The sequence below is a fragment of the Chenopodium quinoa genome, unplaced genomic scaffold, assembly GCF_001683475.1.
Source record: "Chenopodium quinoa cultivar QQ74 unplaced genomic scaffold, ASM168347v1, whole genome shotgun sequence".
NCBI lineage: Eukaryota > Viridiplantae > Streptophyta > Magnoliopsida > Caryophyllales > Amaranthaceae > Chenopodium > Chenopodium quinoa.
The window spans coordinates 9,850,403-9,868,974 of NW_018745684.1; the positions used below are offsets into that span (position 1 = coordinate 9,850,403).

The window sequence follows — 18,572 nt, forward strand, 5'->3', positions numbered from 1 at the left end:
ATACATATTTCAATGTAAGAGTCCATTTATTAGTGTGCTATTTACAATTGTTTTATTTTTTAAAGATAAATTGATAGATTGTAGTTGTAATGTAGAAGCTTCTAATATTCAAATTTCAAAATTGTTAATTATGGTAGCTCTCAGAAAAAGATGACATCATCCTTGCATTTAGGCGGAAAAATATTTATTATGTGAGTAACATGTGGACAATAATGATGTCACCAACATTTTGTTTTAGTAATAGTTAATAGATTAGTCATATTTTATTTCTTTGTAGCAATTAATCCTTTGTGATAAAATACTCAAAGAGAAATAAACCCATCTGTTTGGGTTTCACCAAAAAAAAAAAAAAATTAATTAATTAAATAAAAAAAAATTACAACATTAAATATTGATGTATTTATTAATGTTGGCTTACATGCATTCTAAAAATTACAATGCTAGTTTTATCTTGAAGTCTTTGAATGAGCATCAAACTCATTTTATTATATTTTTAATCTTATTTTGTAAATAATATTTTGTTATAATTATTCTAATACGGAGTAATACATACCAATATCTTTAAACAACTTTCTCATTTCTACCCAAAAAGTCAAAGAAAGAAACTCATGTTCCATTCACTCATTCACCGTAGAACGTGGGCTATAATAAATTAAATTTACATTAGATAAACTGATGCTATAATAAATTGATATGCTCAAGTATAGATTCCGTGAGTAAGATTATTTTAAAAGTGAAATCTTCCATCAGTTGTTGGCTACCTAAGTACCTATCTAATCTTCTACAAACAATTTCAGAGGATTTTTGCTAGAAGAATGCATAAAATGGGTATTAGACCAGACCAAGGGCCTCTGCAGCACTTCTTGGACTCCCTTCACCACAGATACTGACAAAATTTGTCAGTAGCAACTCCCGGTGCTCTGGTTTCAAGTGTTTCTGAAGACCCCGAGCAACCATCTCCATCTCTGGCTGCAAAAACACACCTTAAACATTAGAGTGAATATTACAACGGCAAGAGTAGCTACAGTTGAACAATCAGCACCACTTTAGAATAATAGAATGCGTCTTTCTGGTAAATAAACAGCCTTATTAAAGGTAGGGGAGAGAAGAAGTATAGAGAATGGGAAAGATATGAAATCTCTTACTTTTAAACAGGAGACCGTTAAGCAAGCATAAAGCCATATAAAAGTCCAAAGCAACCCTACAACTATATTACCTCAAATGGCTCTAAAAAGCTCCTGCTTTTTATTGGGAGGGGGGGGGGGGGCGGTGGTGAAGAGGGGTTAAATGAATGCAGCCTTACCCCTGTGTTATTAATAAAGAAATTGTTCGCAATAGACCCTTAATCTAATGCATTTGCCTGCTATTTCATAAAGAGTAAGTGCAGGAGGTTTAATAAATTACTTTTATGTAGATTTTATACTACAAGAACAAAAAGGATATTGTATGAACATTTGACTTCATTGAATGTGAGCTTACAATGCCGTTGTATAATGGCCACAAAAAACCCAAAAATTTCTTTCATTCATACAGTTTGATTATTTTCTGTTAAAATTCTTCAACATATGGATAAATTCAAGCATGACCCATCAAATATACTCTAAAAAGTCTTTCACAGCCCATGCACACATATAAATTATAATAATCCAAAAGCAACTAAGCAAATATACATACAGAAGAAGGTTCTGGTGGAAATATCTGATGAATTAGACATATTTTCTTCAATTCCTCCATAGCTTCAGAATGTTTCGCTTGCATCTCCAAGGCCTGAAAAAAGAGGGAACAGAAAACAACACTAGAATCAGTCCATTCAAACATTAGATATGGATGTTAATTGGAGCCCAAACACAGGAACTTCATATAAAAACAAGAATAAAAATCAGGGTCACCACTGCCATGGTATAATGCATCACAATTCACAAGTAGGCAAGTACTCCTATAGAATTTCCTTTCTTAGGCTAATAGTGAAGTGTCCGAGTGTATATAATCCATTAGGAGGTTTAAGTATCAGACATAGTTACTTGAGCAAAAATGAAGAGTCCACGCATCATACAAGTCCTGTGTATAATGAAGACAAATTCTCAGCCATTAATTTAATGACTTCTCAACTAAAGAAGTTATATATGAGTAGTATATAGCCTGAAAATTACAAGGAAAAACCCAGATAAATACAACAAAGTATGATTCATCCATGAACTTCAAACATTCTCTGCACCAATGTTTCATCATTAAATCTTGATGGATGCTGAAGTGTGGTAAATGCATCAATTATATTTCACTAAAACTGTTTTGCAAGCAGAGGAAGGTTGGTCAAATTAACATAATGTAAACTAATAAGAAGCATAAAACAAATGATATTACAAACAATTAAGATTAAACATTGATAATTAATAGCATTACCCAAGCCTGTAAAAACCATTGGCGTGTTTGAGCAGCAATGGCAGCAGATACAATTGTTGCTGCTCGAGGATTAGAGAGACCTACATCATAAGCAAGCCCAGCTACAAACAGACGAGCATCTTCACCATCAATTTGGACCGAAGGACTTCCTGCCCTGCAAAATAACTTAATACATCTCAAGTATTGGAGAGATCTGGAAGTGCATCAGATCTGGAAAATTGTAAGCGGATGTTAAAAGTGAATATGACTAATACCTACAACAAGTGTTTATGACATTGTGCACGGCTAAACGATAAAAAGAGTCTCGGGCATTCTCTGTTCCGAAGGAGAGTTGTACTCCAGAAATTTTACAAATCCTATGCAGCTGCTCATCCCGCCAACCAAATTAAACAAAAACAAAATAGCCATTCCAGTCAATAATTCAAGTGAAAAATAAAAACAGCAACACAAAGTACAATAAGTACACAGACACACTTTTAATTTAGCATTTGGATGTTCAAATAATTAAAAAGAGAAAACATATAGGCTCTATCGCTCCTAGTTGAAGCTGTTGTGTTAGAATCCAACCTCCTTTCAATGTATTCTAGGACTTTTCATTAAGATATTTGGGCGTTAGACGTAATTATTATATTAATGTCAATCTAATGAAGGAAAAAAATTGTAATTCCAAAGTAAAGCTATTTATTTGGTTAGGCCTTTATAAATAATGTGCTGCTACCCTTGTAATAAAGGCTTCCTACCCATTACCCAAAGTCGCCTTTCCTATAATGCTTGCATTGAGTTATTAGGCCTTTATAACGTGCCTATACTTTTAATAAAGCACCCCAAACTCATTAAAGCTCTGCAAACTCAAAATTCTTCTCGTCTGCTTATGCCTGCTATGTGCACACAAGCACTATGATCATTGTCTCTGTTCTTGTCGCCAATAGGCAAGAGTTCCCTTTCTTAAAGTAAATACCCACAAAGGTTGCTATGTGCGCACAAGTCTCTTTCCGCACTAGGCTTGCACCCTTGCCAACACATTGGCAACAGTGTGCCACACAATCCGGAGTCTAAGCACTTGCACCATGACACTTTACATCATAAACTTTAAAATTACATTCTTCAACCTTACATAATTTGTTATCACAATTTAGCACAAGCGAAGTGAATTCACACTTCTTGTAATATCATCTATAAATGTTGGAGAACTAGTGTTTATCACAAGATGATTAAAAAAAACAGATTATATTTATAACCACACTCCTCAATATCAAGTGTTGGGATTTGGGATTTTCAAGAGCTTCATCTAAATAATCACACTAAAGCCTTATTACAAACTAGCCAATCCTCTCTTTCCACCTATTGGACAATACCAGAGCACAAAGGTTACTTATCTGCAGCGCTACCTGGTAAACAATGATCGACGTTATTGGAGAAACTTCTGTTAAATGCTGGGACCTTCTGGACTGAAACTTTTATCACATATACTCTGAGGTAATGCATCAAGGAGGGGTAGTAAAAGTCAAACTAAGGAAAATAAAGGTGAGTAGAGATGGTGATTAACGGGAAGAAGTGGTAGTAAAGAAAATATAGTGTTAATATAAAGGAGAGGGAAGGATGATACGAATTATTACCATCCTAATGGAAGTAATCGTTACCCACCTCTACCCTAGGGTAGCTATTATCCTCCGTATGAAAGAAATAGCTTTTCCCTCTCTCCTTTTGTCATGACACATTCATTAATTCATCCCCCCTACAACCATCTCTTCTCAGCTTCATTTTCTGTTTTTTTTTTTACTTTTATTACCCCCTCCGTCTCTATTTAGTTGACACGCTTTCCCTATAGGGCCGTCCCAATTTAGTTGAGACACTTATACTTTTTTCGATCCCACTAATTTTTTATATTTCCTCTCACTTGTTATGGTTCTCATATTTTACCCAACTTCTCTGAAAACAATTCCCACACCCCACAAACTACAATAAAAAACTACACCACTACCAACTTTTACATAATAAAATACTACAGTTGAAAAATATATCTAAAATTCTATGCTGGTCAAACCATGTCAACTAAATAGGGGCGGAGGGAGTACCTTCTACTGCATTGCCTTCCCTTACATAGCAATGGAGCGAGTTTATGACTTAAACACCCCCCCTACCCCACCCCACCCCACCCCCCACACACACACACAAAAAAAAAAAGCCTAGAAAAAAGTTTACCAAAATTTGAGAGAAGTAAAAAAGCAATTTCAACTTAAGTCATCTATATCCACCACAATTTTACTGCAGGGAGAAGTTCAAAGCAGCTATAACCCTGAAGAAACTCAAGATTATTTGCAAAATGCCAAAACAAACATGTTCATAACAGAATTTTATAGTTATAACTTATAAGATAAAGATGATTAGCATAAGAAACCACTGACTTCAAGTATATCTTCCTCTGAGACGTCCTTTCCTCTCAATTTATCATCCATGATTGCTGGAAACAGGCCAACGAATCATGATTTGAAGGAGAAAAGTATGATTCTAACATTTAGACAGGCTTGAAATGCATGCATTTACCTGTCCAAAAGACAAACAGCAATCAATCACACAATGTTGACACCTTGGGGAGTATAAAAAATAGACAACAATGAGGGAAGATAGAATACTAAGCATTACTATGGAGTATGGACATACAACACAAAGGAACCTGTTTTTTCAAATAACATAAAGGTAAATTAATCATTTACTCACAAGAAATAAAAGAATAAGAGAGAGGAGAATTAGATTACAACCATGTTGGATTCTATTTCACATAAAAGAATCTAAGTTTGACAGGAGCTTTGCCTCGGGTCATCTCTCTCCCCTTCCCCCATGCCCCAACAGGAATTTTCACTATGTATGATCTCTCTATCTCCCCCCTCATTAAAGTGAGATGTATAAGTACCATGTCAACTGTGACCTGATCTCCACTCCGAAATTTTAACAGAAGTTGCCCACTTCCCTATTACAGCCATATGTTATTAGCTCAAAGAAGTCGCTTGCTGCCTCCTGATAAAGCTTGAACCATAAAGAGATCCAAAGTTTGTCTTGACACAATCCATAGTGTAATACCTCATGTTAACATAAGCCCACAAGTAGATATTGTCCTCTTTGAGAGTTAAGGATTTGCTTTGATGCAAAAGTCCTCCTCCCTTATGAGAAAGGGTTCGTTCTCTAAGATAGTAAATAGCATTATTCACTCTTAGATCTTCAGGGCAATTGATAGCATCAAAAAACTTGTCAAATTCTCTTATCCAATTTTCAAGGCTTGTAGGATCTTCCTTTCCAAGATAAAGGGGTGATATTGCGAGCCACTAATTGGAAGCATAAAATAACATGTGAGCTGCTAATTGGCACGTTAAAAACTTTAACTAGCAAGCGGGCGGATTATCCCAAACAAAAGAACTACTACAACTTGCCATCTAGGGCATTGACTGAAAACATTAAAAATAACTAGTAAAGTACCAATCATTGTCTTCAAAATCATAATCTGCCTTGCTTGGATCATAGTCTAGATCATCGCCCTTTGATTCACCATCCACTCGGTAACCTCTAACGGGTGAACTTGGTGTATAAGAGGCTGAGGGGTAAGATATATAGTTTAGGCTAGTTCTTTAACAAATTGGGCTTGGAACACATATTGGTTTAGGCCTCAAACAAATTGGAGAAATAGGTGTGCATTCGGGCTTGGTTCTCTAGGCTTTGACGTATAAGGTTCATGCTTGGCCCTTTTTGAGATTTGAAAGGCTTTGATGCCTACGAGAAGTAACAGATGGTTCACTTTCTGTAATAGACTAACTTTAAAAGGGCAATTTGGGAAGTCTAGTATTATTAGGTTAGTAGTTTTTTAGCCTTAGTATAAATAGAGAGAGGGAAGGAAGAAGGTAGGCAGAGTTTAGGAGTGAATCCTTGAGAGAGTTGTGACCTAAAGTCAAGAATTGTGACCTCAAAGTCACTAATATGTGTTTTGTAGGCTAACCCTATGTTATGGACTGACTCCGGCAGCCGGAAAATATGGTGAATAATTGAAACAATTAAGAGAAGGAAGGTTGTGGAAGAAGGATTACAAACTAATAGCTTAAGGCTATCACTCTCACCAAGTAGCTTGAGGCTACTAATCTCACCAATGTGTTTACACTCAATTTCTGGATAATCTTCCTACTAAACATTCTACCATACTTATACTAACATGTTCAAGCTGACCTTAAGGCTAAACATGTGGGACTTAGCTAATTTAGAGAAACATAAATAGAACACAAAGAAACTAGTTGCCTTCCTTTCCTTCTCTTCTTCTTAATGGAGTTTGTCTTGTTGCTAAGAAATGCCCCCTGCTGCTGTTGCTTGTTGCTGTCCATGCTTATTCCTCTCTTTGCGCCTCGTATACACCACTAAGGGTGGTTGACCAGGCTGGGTTTGACCCGAGTTGAGGTTTGGACCCGAATTGGTGTGTGGGTCACTTGGGTCCATTACAACCTACTACCCTAAGAAACCATTAATCTGTTTAATCAAATTTCCAAGCTTTCTCCTTTAAATTTCCTCTTAATCGGTAAAGTATACAAATCAGATTACCAGTCTATAACACTTTCTCAGGTACACATGAAAGAGTTTTCATCAAGATTCCACTCATGAATATGGTTAATATTTGGAATGTCAAAATCTTCTGAAGATTAATGGGATAAACAAGTACGTGGTCTAGCAGGTGGCAATTGGGAGATCATGTAGTTAAGTTGGAATCGCTCTTCTAACGGTACTTCAAATACTTCCACCTCTCTCGAGGGTATACTCCAACTATTCTCAAGATAATGCAAATCAGTTTCAGAGTTAGTCAAAGTTCCTAAACATTTTCTCTCATGCAAGTGTCTCTCATCATTCCAAAATCCGTTTCGTTTAACCACATCTCTATATTTGCAAATCATAGGCTCATATATATAAGTGTCAGGCAAATGAACTCGATCTAAGAGAACCATCCAAGGTGCACAACATACTACATAATATGTGTACTAAAATATCTCACAGTAAGACCATCATTCTAGCCACTACCTGAAAATCACTAGTCGACATGTTAGTTCTTCCCAACAATAATAAGATTTTGATTGAGTTAGCATGCTAGCCACTGCCTGAAAAGCTCTGGGCAGTAATGTTGTTCACGTAACAAAATTGTCATAATGCAGAATGGCTCATTGACCGTTAATGTTCTAATTAATATATAATGTTAAGAATGTAACAAATATTTGGATGGATCATTATAGTAAATGGTTTGATCCAAAGCTTAATTATGTTTGCTCTATTTCAGATACTCCTTACATACTTCTAACTTGCTGCATCAACATACATAACAAGAATTTCTTTGAATATAGTAAATGGTTTGATCCAAAGCTAAATTATGTTTGCTCTAGTTCAGATACTCCTTACATACTTCTAAAGTTCTAACTTGCTGCATCAACATACACAACAAGAATTTCTTTGACTAATACCCCAATTAATATTGACTCCTCATAGTAATACCCACATTTCATCATTTAAAAAATTTTGTTTAGTAAAGAATGATAAAAAAATAAAAAAACTACTATTAGAGGATATGGACATTAGAAAATACTAAGCAATTACTTTCACACCACATTTAATAACCAATACATAACCAACTATCATTAACAAAACATGGTGTGTCCTAATAACACGAACCTTGAACGAGTTTGTTGGCCGCACTCCGGTACTCCTCCCTCAACACTTCCACAACTGGTCTTGGACTAATAACTGGCCACCAACCCGGCAACTTCCGCTGCGGCTCCTTCCGTATCGGATTCCTCGACATTCCCTCCGAACCCCATTCATTCAACTCAAGATCACTCTTTCTGTCAACCCCCTCCACAACTCTCTTCTCAACCACCACTTCTCTCCCACCCAAACTCCTATCCCTCCTCGTAACAACCTCCACCTTAATATCCCCACTCCTCCGCCGCAACCCCAACCCTAAATTAACCAAAACCCTAACAAAAACAACACTAACAAAACTCCAAAGCACAACACCACCTACGAATCGAACAGTCGACTCAGAACACGACACAACAATTCGATTACTCCCAGGTTCAACAACCACAAGACTACGTAAATCGTTATAAGCATCAATCCCAGAAGACACAAATTGATGAAACTTAGATTCACACAAATTAATTGTTCTTTGAAGAGAGAGAGGTGTTTTGGATTTCAATTGATCAACATCAAGTACAAATTGAAGTTTACCAGAATCAGAAGATGAAGACTGGGATTGAGAAGGGTTGTTTCGCTTGTTAGGGTTCCGGCGAGTGGAGCGCCGGCGCCGGCGACGAGAAGAGAAGGAGCAAGAAATTGGGATGACGGAGGTTTTGGGTTGCCATTGATGATGTAGTTGAGGTTGGAATATGGAGTATGGGAGTGAGAGGTAGAGGTTGGGGTAATGGCGGAGTGAGGTTGCGGAGTTTGCCGCCATTGGAGGTGGAGGAGAGAGAGTGCGAAGGTTGGTTGGTTGTTGCAGTGGAGCGGGAAAGAGGTTAAAGGGAATGAAATGTGATTGAATTGAGGGTGTAGTCTTACCCAAATACTACGTATGTGGTTATTTGGCTGGATACGATACGACTTGTACGAGGGCTAGTGGTCGTGTCACTCGTAGGGTTGTATATTGGACCAACCCAGACCGGACTGAAAATTTAAATTTCAATAATCGAAGATCTGACTAATTAAGCAGAGACCGAACTCGGACCGGACCGAAAAAATTGGTGCAAAATCAGAACCGGACCAATTTAGACCGATTTTATAATTTTTTAATAAAAAGTTCTAAATTTTCAATAATTTTATGAAAAACTCGAAAAAAATAGAGGGAAACAATATTTTAACGTGTTTTTATGTATGTTTAGTACGGATTACTAAAAACTTAAACAATTAAAGTTTTCTAAGCTTATTAAGAAAAATCTTAATCATTAAATAAGGTTTTATGCATAATTTTAAGCAAAAAATTGGTCAAATCTAAGACCGGTTTTTATAGGGTTTTGGACCGGACCAGACCGAAGACCGGTAAAAATAAATTTCTCAACCTAGAGGTCAGATCGGTTAATTTGGTCCGGTCCGGTATGAGATCGGTCTGGTCAAATTCGGTCTATTTTTTCGATCCAGACTGATTTTTGAACACCCCTAGTCACTCATGTGGATTATTGGCTTGGACTCGGCAATTCAGTTAGGGGTTGTTGCGCATAATGAACTCAAGTTTGAGAATTTCTAAGATTCTAATGGTTATATGACTCTAATGGTTATATGACTCTAATAAGGCAACTTGGCATTAAATAAAAGGAAAATTGAAAAGGAAAAGCAAAAATAAATATTGGGGAAAAGGATAGCCCATTATTTATGAAGTGAAAAACAAAAAACGATTTCTCAAAATAGAAATTCCCAACAACATTAAAGTCCCTTTTCTCATTTCCTCTAAATCCACCCAAAACCACTTATCCATGAAAACCACTCTAAAAACTATGTAATACCACCCATTATAACCGCCCCTAAAAAACAGGGGTCAAACTCTACGAAAGAAAAAACAGTATCAAAACTTAATCAGCCCATTAAACGCAGCGTTTGCTAATTTTTCCCATCAAAACTTGTCATTCTCTTTAATTTGTTAGTAGTGTTACTTCTATAAAACTTGTAATTTTTTATTCGTAATTACATTTAATATGTTTCTTCTACTCATATTTGATAAGGTACACATGTTGAGGACATTTGAGGAAATGCTGAAGAAAGAGATGAATTTGCAAGAATTACTTCTTTGAGAAATCGATTTTTGTTGTTGATTGTGAGCCAAGCTGTCCTTTTCTCCACTACTTCTTATGCTTTTTCTTTTTTTATTTCCTTTTTATTTTATTAAAAGTAGCTTTTTGTGGGTTTACTTTTTTGCCTTTACTAGAGTCTTATAGGACTTTGATAATTAGAGTCCAAGAAATCCTCCTCAAGTTTAGAGTAAATGTCGAGTCTTTGAATAGTGACAACATGCTATATATGAACTTACATTTAACTCATATTTTGCCTTTTTAAGTTTTGGTTGAATGGAATAAATGAGAAAAAAAGGTGATGGGACCTAAAATGATATTGTGAGAGTAAAGTTGTGGTCTCCATTAACATATATGATATGGTGCAATCTTTATGAGACACCCTTTTAAGAAAAGCGGGGCAAACAAATAGAGACAGAAAAGAGTAATTAATTAATGTCTTTTTAATCATTGAGGATGCCCCGGTCAATATCTTTAATAAACAAAAATTCTTTATCATGTAGCAAAATCATAAATATCTTAGATGTGGAAATATTTGTTAGATTATGTGATTTGACACTTTCTTTAAATAGTATGGGAATTTGTCAAGCAATTGATTTGCAACATTTTGCAAATGAACATTTTTCTTTATTCACACAAATTTATTTGTGAATGCAAATTTACAAATTATAATTGTATTGAAATCCATGAGATATCAATCATTTTTTTTTTTTTTTTGCTACTTTCTCTCCCCTAAAGGCTAGAAATTATGACTCTTGAAAATGATGATGTCAATTATAAACAAATTAACCATCATTGGCTCAAGATGTTTGATTATGAAGGGAGATTCATGTTGAGCTATGGGTCCCTTTCTATATGGAAAAGCCCATTTGATGTAATAATTGTTTTGGGCCAAGTAATATAGCTTACTCCCAAATGTAAAGCTTTCTCAAAGAAACTTCTCTTTCGTTGACTTTTGGTGTGTCTTTATCGTGTAAATTGTGTGGGCAACAAAAGTCTTTTGAATTACTTACTTGCTTGTTGGGTGGACTCCTTGATCAGTACTTGCTAGACAGAACCCTATTTTTGGCAACATTTTCTCAATTTCTTCCTTCAAAGTTTAGCTTTTATGATTGTTGTTGTTGGGTAAATTGAGTACTTACTTTTGAGACTTGGAATTGTGTTTGTATAACATTCCTTGATCATAATAAGAGCAATTGGGTGGACTCCCTAATCGTCCCGTGGTTTTTACTCTTCTCTTTAAAGGGGTTTTCCATGTAAACATCATGTGTTCCTTGCTTGGTTGATTGTGCTCATTCTTTGCTATATGTTGCTCCGTTTTGTGTGTTGATATTGCTGGTGTATAGTTGTTCTTGGAGAATATATCATATTGCTAGTGTTGGTGTTGCATTGAACAAACTAGTAGTAAACTTGCTTATTGTGGTTTTTTTTTGTTTCTTGATTGTTCCGCAAGAGGTGTGTTTACCTCAACAATTCCAACCCAAAATAAATTCTCAACCTTCTTTGTCGACCTTTTAATTTATGGTATAGAGAATCTCTATGGGATGAATTCATTGAGCTGCAAATTACGGTGCTTCTCCTCACAATCTCACATGACCAACATGGCTCATTGCTTTGCTCCAAGCTTATTGCAACCCCATAAACAGAAAATTTGTCTCTGCAGCTCTGCCTGTCGAAATTGACTTGCTTTCTTGTAACTTAATGATAATTTTTTGGCACATATACAACTCAAGTTCAACTTGAAACTCCATAAAAACTCTTCGCGTTTAGTAAGTTGTGTTCAACTCATATAACAGTATAACACCAACCATTACTGGGGTACATCAAGACATCAAGTTCTCCAGAAAATTTATAAGGCGTGCATAGCCTACTTTTCACATATTAGGAATGATTAGTTGAATAATCCCAGCAAAAATCAGTAACCTAGGGCTCTGATCTTCTGAGCAGCATCCTAGAAAATTTCCAACATCATTGATCAGGCTATATGAATGGAAGAGTATTTGAAAATGAACAAAGTTCACAATTATGTGCATTGCGATTAAATGCCTTGACATTGCCCAGATTGCTGAGCAATGCTGGAAGCAATTCAATACCCAAGTATGCAGGGCAGAATCAACCTAATACTATACAAGCATTGACCAAGAAAGAAATTGGCAGACAAAAAACACATCATCAATGCTAATACAAAATATAGTGGTGTACATATTAAGATGATGAGCACTTGCTTTTTTTCAACAAAATGCCGCATCTGAAAAGGACTTTGACCAGCATAGCCATGTAGTATAATTAGTCCTTGACTCCTTGGTTTGTCACTCCCAATGCTTGCCATGCTACCACCAGCGGTAAGCATCTCAGGGTGCAAGCTTGAAGCACCTCATTTTTGCTATCTGGTAAGGGCTTCAATGATGGCAAACACCAAGGTCACAATCCTTTAGAGGGAAAGGAGAGCAGGGGTGAGTAAGACAGCAGCAGAGAGACTGAGAGATGGAAATTGATCAAGCATGGACAACTGAACCATTCAGTGACCAGGATGATCTGCAAGGAATGTTGTTAATTCTGTTTTTTCGAAGAGAGTACGGATCAATTCCTGCCTTGTGAGCTGCAACAACTCCTATAGCTTCCCAGTAGCTTGAAACATTCACCTGCAGAGAACCCATGAGTCAGTAAAACTGAAGTATAGTTGGTGGATAAAAAAAAAAATTTAAAAAAAATAAAATAAATGGCAAACATAGTAAAATGATACAGTACTAGAACTCAGGTAGTTAAAGAAAGGGAGAGTTCTATTGATGAGAATGTGAGAATAGAAAAAGATTTAGAGGTACTTGTATGTACACTGGCAGATTGTCAAAGCACTATCATTCCTAATTCTAAACTGGCAGATTCAAAGCACTGAAGCAATCTCATTTATAACAAGTACAAAGCACTGAAGCAATCTCATTTATAACAAGTACTTTTCTTGTAATAAACAAAGTTTAAAATTTTCAGCTGTTTAAAAGCATAATAATTTTATATCAGAATTATATGAAAGGTTCTACTAAAAGTACCTTGAAGTGGAAAGAATGAAAGATAAATGAAGCATAATGATTTGCAAATAATGAACTGCATAGTGCATACCGTTTCAATTTGAAGACTGTCAGGTGTGTCGCTGAGAACAGTTGTATTCTCTTCGACAGCAACTATTAGAGGCTGCATAAAGTCATAGTCAGAAAATCACACACAAAATATCAAATCAATTATTTCTAAAATGACAAGCAGTTAATTTCAACAGAAATATGGCAATAACTCAGTGGTACTCCACAAGTAATGAAAGATCCTTGTATATGGGTGAGAATGAAAAACATAATCTCGTTCAGTGCATGCCTTGTTTCTTTTCTTTCTTGCAAAAGAAAGAACACCACTTCCGGCACAAGCATCTATGGGAAGGATGACGCTATCAACATCATTTGCAAAAATGCAGCCTTTCTCCATTACATCTGAGCCAGTAACCACATACTGTGGAGCATTACTAAGCCCGGCGAGCACACATGGCAAGAATGTGTATCCAATCTGTTAAACAGGAAACCAAAGATAGAAGTTCATCAAAAAAATCATGAAGGGCAATAAAATTAAATAAAAATAAGTTGCAGTGCCAACACCATAAAAAAAGTTGGACATAAGAGACATGAATGAAATCTGTTGGATCCATATGCGACTAAAAGGACTGTAAACTTGGAGAAAATCAATCACCTCTTCAGCAGCTGATTTGGGAGAAAGTGATTGGTTTAATGGAACAGGTAGTAGAGCTGGAGCATGTGCGCAAGGAATTTGAAATTCTTTCACAACTAGATGACTTATAATAGCCTCTACTCCGGCCAAGGTATCAACTCCCTGCACAATTCAGAGAGGCTAATTAGCTATCTCAAAGGACTTCTCTGCACATATTGAGATACAAGTTTAAATTCTCTGTGGATGCACATACTATACCTTAATCCATTTAGCAGAGTTAAAAGGATCGCAAATATTTAACTTTTGTGCTTAAGATTATTGTAGAGGAAATTGTCAGATAAATGTCTTTTGTACTGTTCATTTTCTAATCAACAGTCTATCCTCTTTACAGTCAATCAAAGACTTCAAACATGATCGATTCCCCAAATGCACAACAAGTCAACATCAAGAACCCCGTATGTGAGGTACAGCAATAGCAGTATTTTGATGATACATGGTAGGTAGCCTTAGATGTAATTAAATTTATTTATAAAATTAATCGCAAACAAGGACTTAGATGCAGGACCATACAATTCCTTGACGATAATCATGCATGCTGTCTTCATCTTCATCAGGAAAGCGGCCAACAACAGCAACAGCGTTCACTTGTGATCGATCTACCAAACTCCGTACAGCTCGTAGCAGTGAGTCAGGATGCTTTACCCTCCCAGTTGACTGCCCAGTCTTTGGATCAATCCACTTTTCTACCTATATAACAAACAGTTTAAACTCTAGCAGATAAAAGGATCATGGTACATGGTAGGAAAATTTGCCACATGTCATTTCTAACTAAATAGAGTTTATCAAAACAAAGCATGTGCCTCATAGATTGTTCATAACAGATAGAAAGAGAGACAAAATAGCTCTGTTTGCAGGAAATAGCTTAATGAAATAATGACTCCCCCCTTTTCATGTCTTTATTTTATTCACAAATAACAATGTAAGTCACTATCTAAAATCAATATATTTCTTTCCTCTATCTATAGTCTTTAATGTAGATTTAACATAATGATGTAATAGTCAATTGCTCCTTTTCTAATTTAAGTACTAAATTGATGCCCTAAAATCTTAGTTATCCTCTATTGTGAAATGGGGAGTAATATTTCTCACAAGGAACTTCAATTTTAATTTTAAGGTGATTTGGGAGATAAGGAAGATGAACAAAGGATTAAGAACACTAGCGAGGAATGTTCTTAAACTAGATAACTTGATAAAAGGACAATAGTTGTGAGGATAATATTTCAGACAATCAGACTGTATACAACTTTAGCTGTTTGCTTATGTGACATGTCAATATCATTGCATGTCAGTGTGTCTGACAATACCTGATGTTTCACAAACCATGTGAAAGATCCCAATAAACAATCTCTACAAAAAAACTGTATACCACACTTACCACCTTAATAAAGAACAAGACAAGATGAAACTATGGATAATACAATGAGCTACTATAGGGAAATTGGCAAATCAAGAGAAGAAAAGCGAAAGACAAGTATAAGGAAAAAGTCTTAACCCACTCCATCATGCCAATTATACCTTTTCTCACCATATCCACATTTCTGTTCCCACTCATTGAATTTTCTTGTTTAAGGCACAGTTCTTACAAACAATTCAACCCATTTCACATTCTTTGTAGATTATCATACCTCAAGAGGCTTGTCTGTGACAACGTATTCTAGAACAGGCAATCCAAGGGAAGCTCTTGCAGCATCAGCAACTTGCAAATGGCGCATACGGAGCTCCATTTCTATGCCAGCATCCAAAACTAGTCCAACCTGATTACGTCCAAAAAAGTAGCATGAATTAAAAATGTTGCAATAGAAGCTATTTATGAAGTGAGCACAGGAACTTTGCTATTGTACTGTAGAAAAGTATTAGAGCGTCAGTGCTTAGAAAAACCAAAGGTGATAGGTATTAGATGCACACCTTATTTTGGTGAACTGGCTCAAGCGCCCATAAGCCTTCAGCAAACTGGTCCAGAGCATAACCTTCCACATATAATATATTTGGAACGGGCCAGTAAAGCATGGCTGCATTTAGAACCTGTAGACATATATCAAATTTCTTGGAGCAGAGTCTATCACATCATCCATTATACTAAAACCGGCCAGTCGGCCACCACCCCCACATAAATTATTAATTACGCACATTGATTCCATTTGCATTGTCAAATTCCAAATTCCAAAAGATGATAAGTTTTACTTTGAATTAACTTGTTAGTGCATGTTAAGACTTTCTTTGATGGAATAATCTCCAATGCAATAAAGGCATAGTTCCGCTTCTTTTTATCTTCTTTTGCTTCAGATTAGTATTTTTTTATATTGGACCATATACGACATACAGATCAATGGAAAGGGCTCAATAGCTAAATAGCCAAGGGTGACCGATGAATGTAATGAAATAAACAACCTTATATGATACTCCATATAACATAATTTGGCCTTCTCAATTCATAACTTCACCAAAATTCAGGTATTTCAACCATTTCAACTCATAATTAGGGTGTATTCTATTCACTTGATTTTCACTTATGAACTAATTAAAACCTATTTTAGTTGTAATTTGTACTTGGATAACCCTTATCAAAACTTATATTTCTTAAATTAAACTTATTTGAACTTAATTAAACTTAATACACCTGAAATAAATGAAAATAAGGTGAACAAAAGGCTCTTACTTACAGTGCTTAAATCATGACTAAGATAACACTAAACATGCAAGTTGAGTCGGGTTGGGTTGGGTTGGGTTGGGGTTGTAAACTACGGGTCGAATCATTTATAGGTTGATAACTTTCCAAATTTCTAGGTATATTATGTTATCACTAACCCCAAAATCACATCAACATACTACCCATGTCTAATTCTATGTAATGCCAAATTTCACAATCTATCCTAAAATAAAACACATCATATTATCCCTAACTAGACAAAGATGATAATATAACCGAAAACTCGAAAGATAGAATTATTACATTAGGATGAGAGATGAGGCAATCAACAACAGACGCAAGCGCACGCGCCACCGGTAAAGCATCACCGGCGTAACCACCAATGGCAGCTCCGACTCCCGTTGGCACAATCATCACACTCGTATATGGCCGCTTAAACTATATTCATACAGACAAAATTTTCAAATTAATCAAATGCATAACAACATTATATACTAAGAAAATAATCAATAAACATTGAAATTATACTTATAATTTAAGTATAATAACAACATTATAGTGAAGAAGCTGACCTTGTTGGGTGGGATGTAAGAATTGGAGCAGGTTAATGCATTTGGAAGTTTTAAAAATGGTGATTTTTGGGGTTTGAACAAGGTTGGAAATTGGGTGGTGGAAGAAGAAGGAAAGGTGAGACTGGGTTTTAGAATAAGCGCCATTTTTGTTTTTCTTTCTTTTCTTGATTGTGTTCAAAGGTTTTAGTTGTAGAATATTTGTATCATTGTATTTGTATGCCTTTCTCTTAAGTATAGTGTTTTGAAAGAGCTAACCATTCAAATTTCAAATTAAGATTAAATTATGTTAAGAGAAGATGAAAGTGTTGATTTTGACAAAAGAAATGAAAAATACTTTGTGTGTTTTATTAGAAGATAGAGTAAAATTAATGCCCATAAAATTTGACAAATATATAAACAACGTATTTACATAATTTCTTTTCAGTTGTCACTAATCCTCGGTAGCTAGATAATAGCTAGCAATTTTACATTTTATATACTCAATGAAATGTATAAATCGAGGATCTTTTTATCTCAATAAAATATATTTTGATCACCATAAAATAAAATTAAAAAAAGAAAAAAAAAAGTGCGTTGAGGTGGCAACTTTATGACCACAATAAATAAATGGTTCATCTTCAATAACTACCACATGTAGTTATGGACAATACCTGCATAATGTTTATTTAACAAATACCTTATAAGTTCTTAGATATTTCCAAATAATTTTCTACCGAAATAAGAAGGGAGGCTTGTAATTTTTTATTTTTTAAAATGAAAATGATGATTTTCATTGTGATACATAAGTAAGGTTCGGGTTTTCTCGGCAAAGGGAATAAAAAACGATAAACTTTCCTTGAATGGACATTTGATGCCCATAAGAGCATAAAAGCCCAAGTTTGGGACAAAATAACCAAGAAATCACCGTTCTAGGAAAAGAAAAAGACGTCCCTACTCAAATTAACATTGTTACTGAACAAGAAAAGACAAAAGTCCTTGGGTTTTTTGAAACAAGAAAAGACAAAAGTCTTAGTTCTCTTGAGAGTTGAGACAAAATTTACCCATCAGTTTAAAGATTGAATATTTAATGGTGAAAAATTCCCCATGAATTGTGAGAAATCTTCAAAGGAAGGTATGAACATCACAAAAAGGGATGGATGTAGGCCTCACAAAACTAAAACAATCAAATTACATTTCCTCTTGAAATAGCCTTGGTAAAATTAATAATCACTTTAAACCATTATCTATCCCTATAGAATTTTGTGAAGGCAAAAGCTAACGAGCAACCCTAACAATTAGGAGGGTGCTCCAATTGATCAAACTTGTAAATAGATGGCCAAAAAATTGCATTTTTCATGATAAAACTGCTAACATCATTAGCCGCTTTACCAAAAATGTACACTGTTCATGGTA

At 35.4% G+C, this 18,572-nt stretch overlaps 2 protein-coding genes across 2 annotated transcripts; both read right to left on the bottom strand.

Annotated features, from left to right (window-relative positions):
- Nucleotides 1-560: 560 nt before the first annotated feature.
- LOC110717474 lies at nucleotides 561-8,975 on the bottom strand. Its single transcript, XM_021896187.1, has 6 exons — nucleotides 8,089-8,975; nucleotides 4,806-4,861; nucleotides 2,655-2,764; nucleotides 2,401-2,554; nucleotides 1,675-1,767; nucleotides 561-969 (listed from the first exon to the last, which is right to left on the bottom strand). Exons 1-6 carry the CDS (start codon nucleotides 8,870-8,872, stop codon nucleotides 832-834), a joined length of 1,335 nt encoding a protein of 444 aa, XP_021751879.1. The 5' UTR covers nucleotides 8,873-8,975; the 3' UTR covers nucleotides 561-831.
- Nucleotides 8,976-12,164: 3,189 nt separating this feature from the next.
- LOC110718116 (uncharacterized lipoprotein syc1174_c-like) lies at nucleotides 12,165-17,836 on the bottom strand. Its single transcript, XM_021896914.1, has 9 exons — nucleotides 17,181-17,836; nucleotides 16,912-17,046; nucleotides 15,867-15,983; nucleotides 15,587-15,715; nucleotides 14,472-14,648; nucleotides 13,923-14,063; nucleotides 13,557-13,742; nucleotides 13,311-13,382; nucleotides 12,165-12,838 (listed from the first exon to the last, which is right to left on the bottom strand). The coding sequence occupies exons 1-9, from the start codon at nucleotides 17,322-17,324 to the stop codon at nucleotides 12,692-12,694; spliced, it is 1,248 nt and encodes a 415-aa protein (XP_021752606.1). The 5' UTR covers nucleotides 17,325-17,836; the 3' UTR covers nucleotides 12,165-12,691.
- Between the last annotated feature and the right edge of the window lie 736 nt (nucleotides 17,837-18,572).

Bases quoted from the DNA above. Each gene is read 5' to 3' on its own strand.
- LOC110718116 (XM_021896914.1), bottom strand. From the start codon at position 17,324: ATGGCGCTTATTCTAAAACCCAGTCTCACCTTTCCTTCTTCTTCCACC. The intron at 15,716-15,866 runs GTGTGCATCTAA...GGACGTAATCAG, and splicing joins AGCCAGTTCACCAAAATAAG to GTTGGACTAGTTTTGGATGC. The intron at 13,383-13,556 runs GCATGCACTGAA...GACTTTATGCAG, and splicing joins CAAGAAAGAAAAGAAACAAG to CCTCTAATAGTTGCTGTCGA.
- LOC110717474 (XM_021896187.1), bottom strand. From the start codon at position 8,872: ATGGCGGCAAACTCCGCAACCTCACTCCGCCATTACCCCAACCTCTAC. The intron at 4,862-8,088 runs GTTCGTGTTATT...GCCTGTTTCCAG, and splicing joins GGCCAACAAACTCGTTCAAG to CAATCATGGATGATAAATTG. The intron at 970-1,674 runs GTATGTATATTT...GTGTTTTTGCAG, and splicing joins TTCCACCAGAACCTTCTTCT to CCAGAGATGGAGATGGTTGC.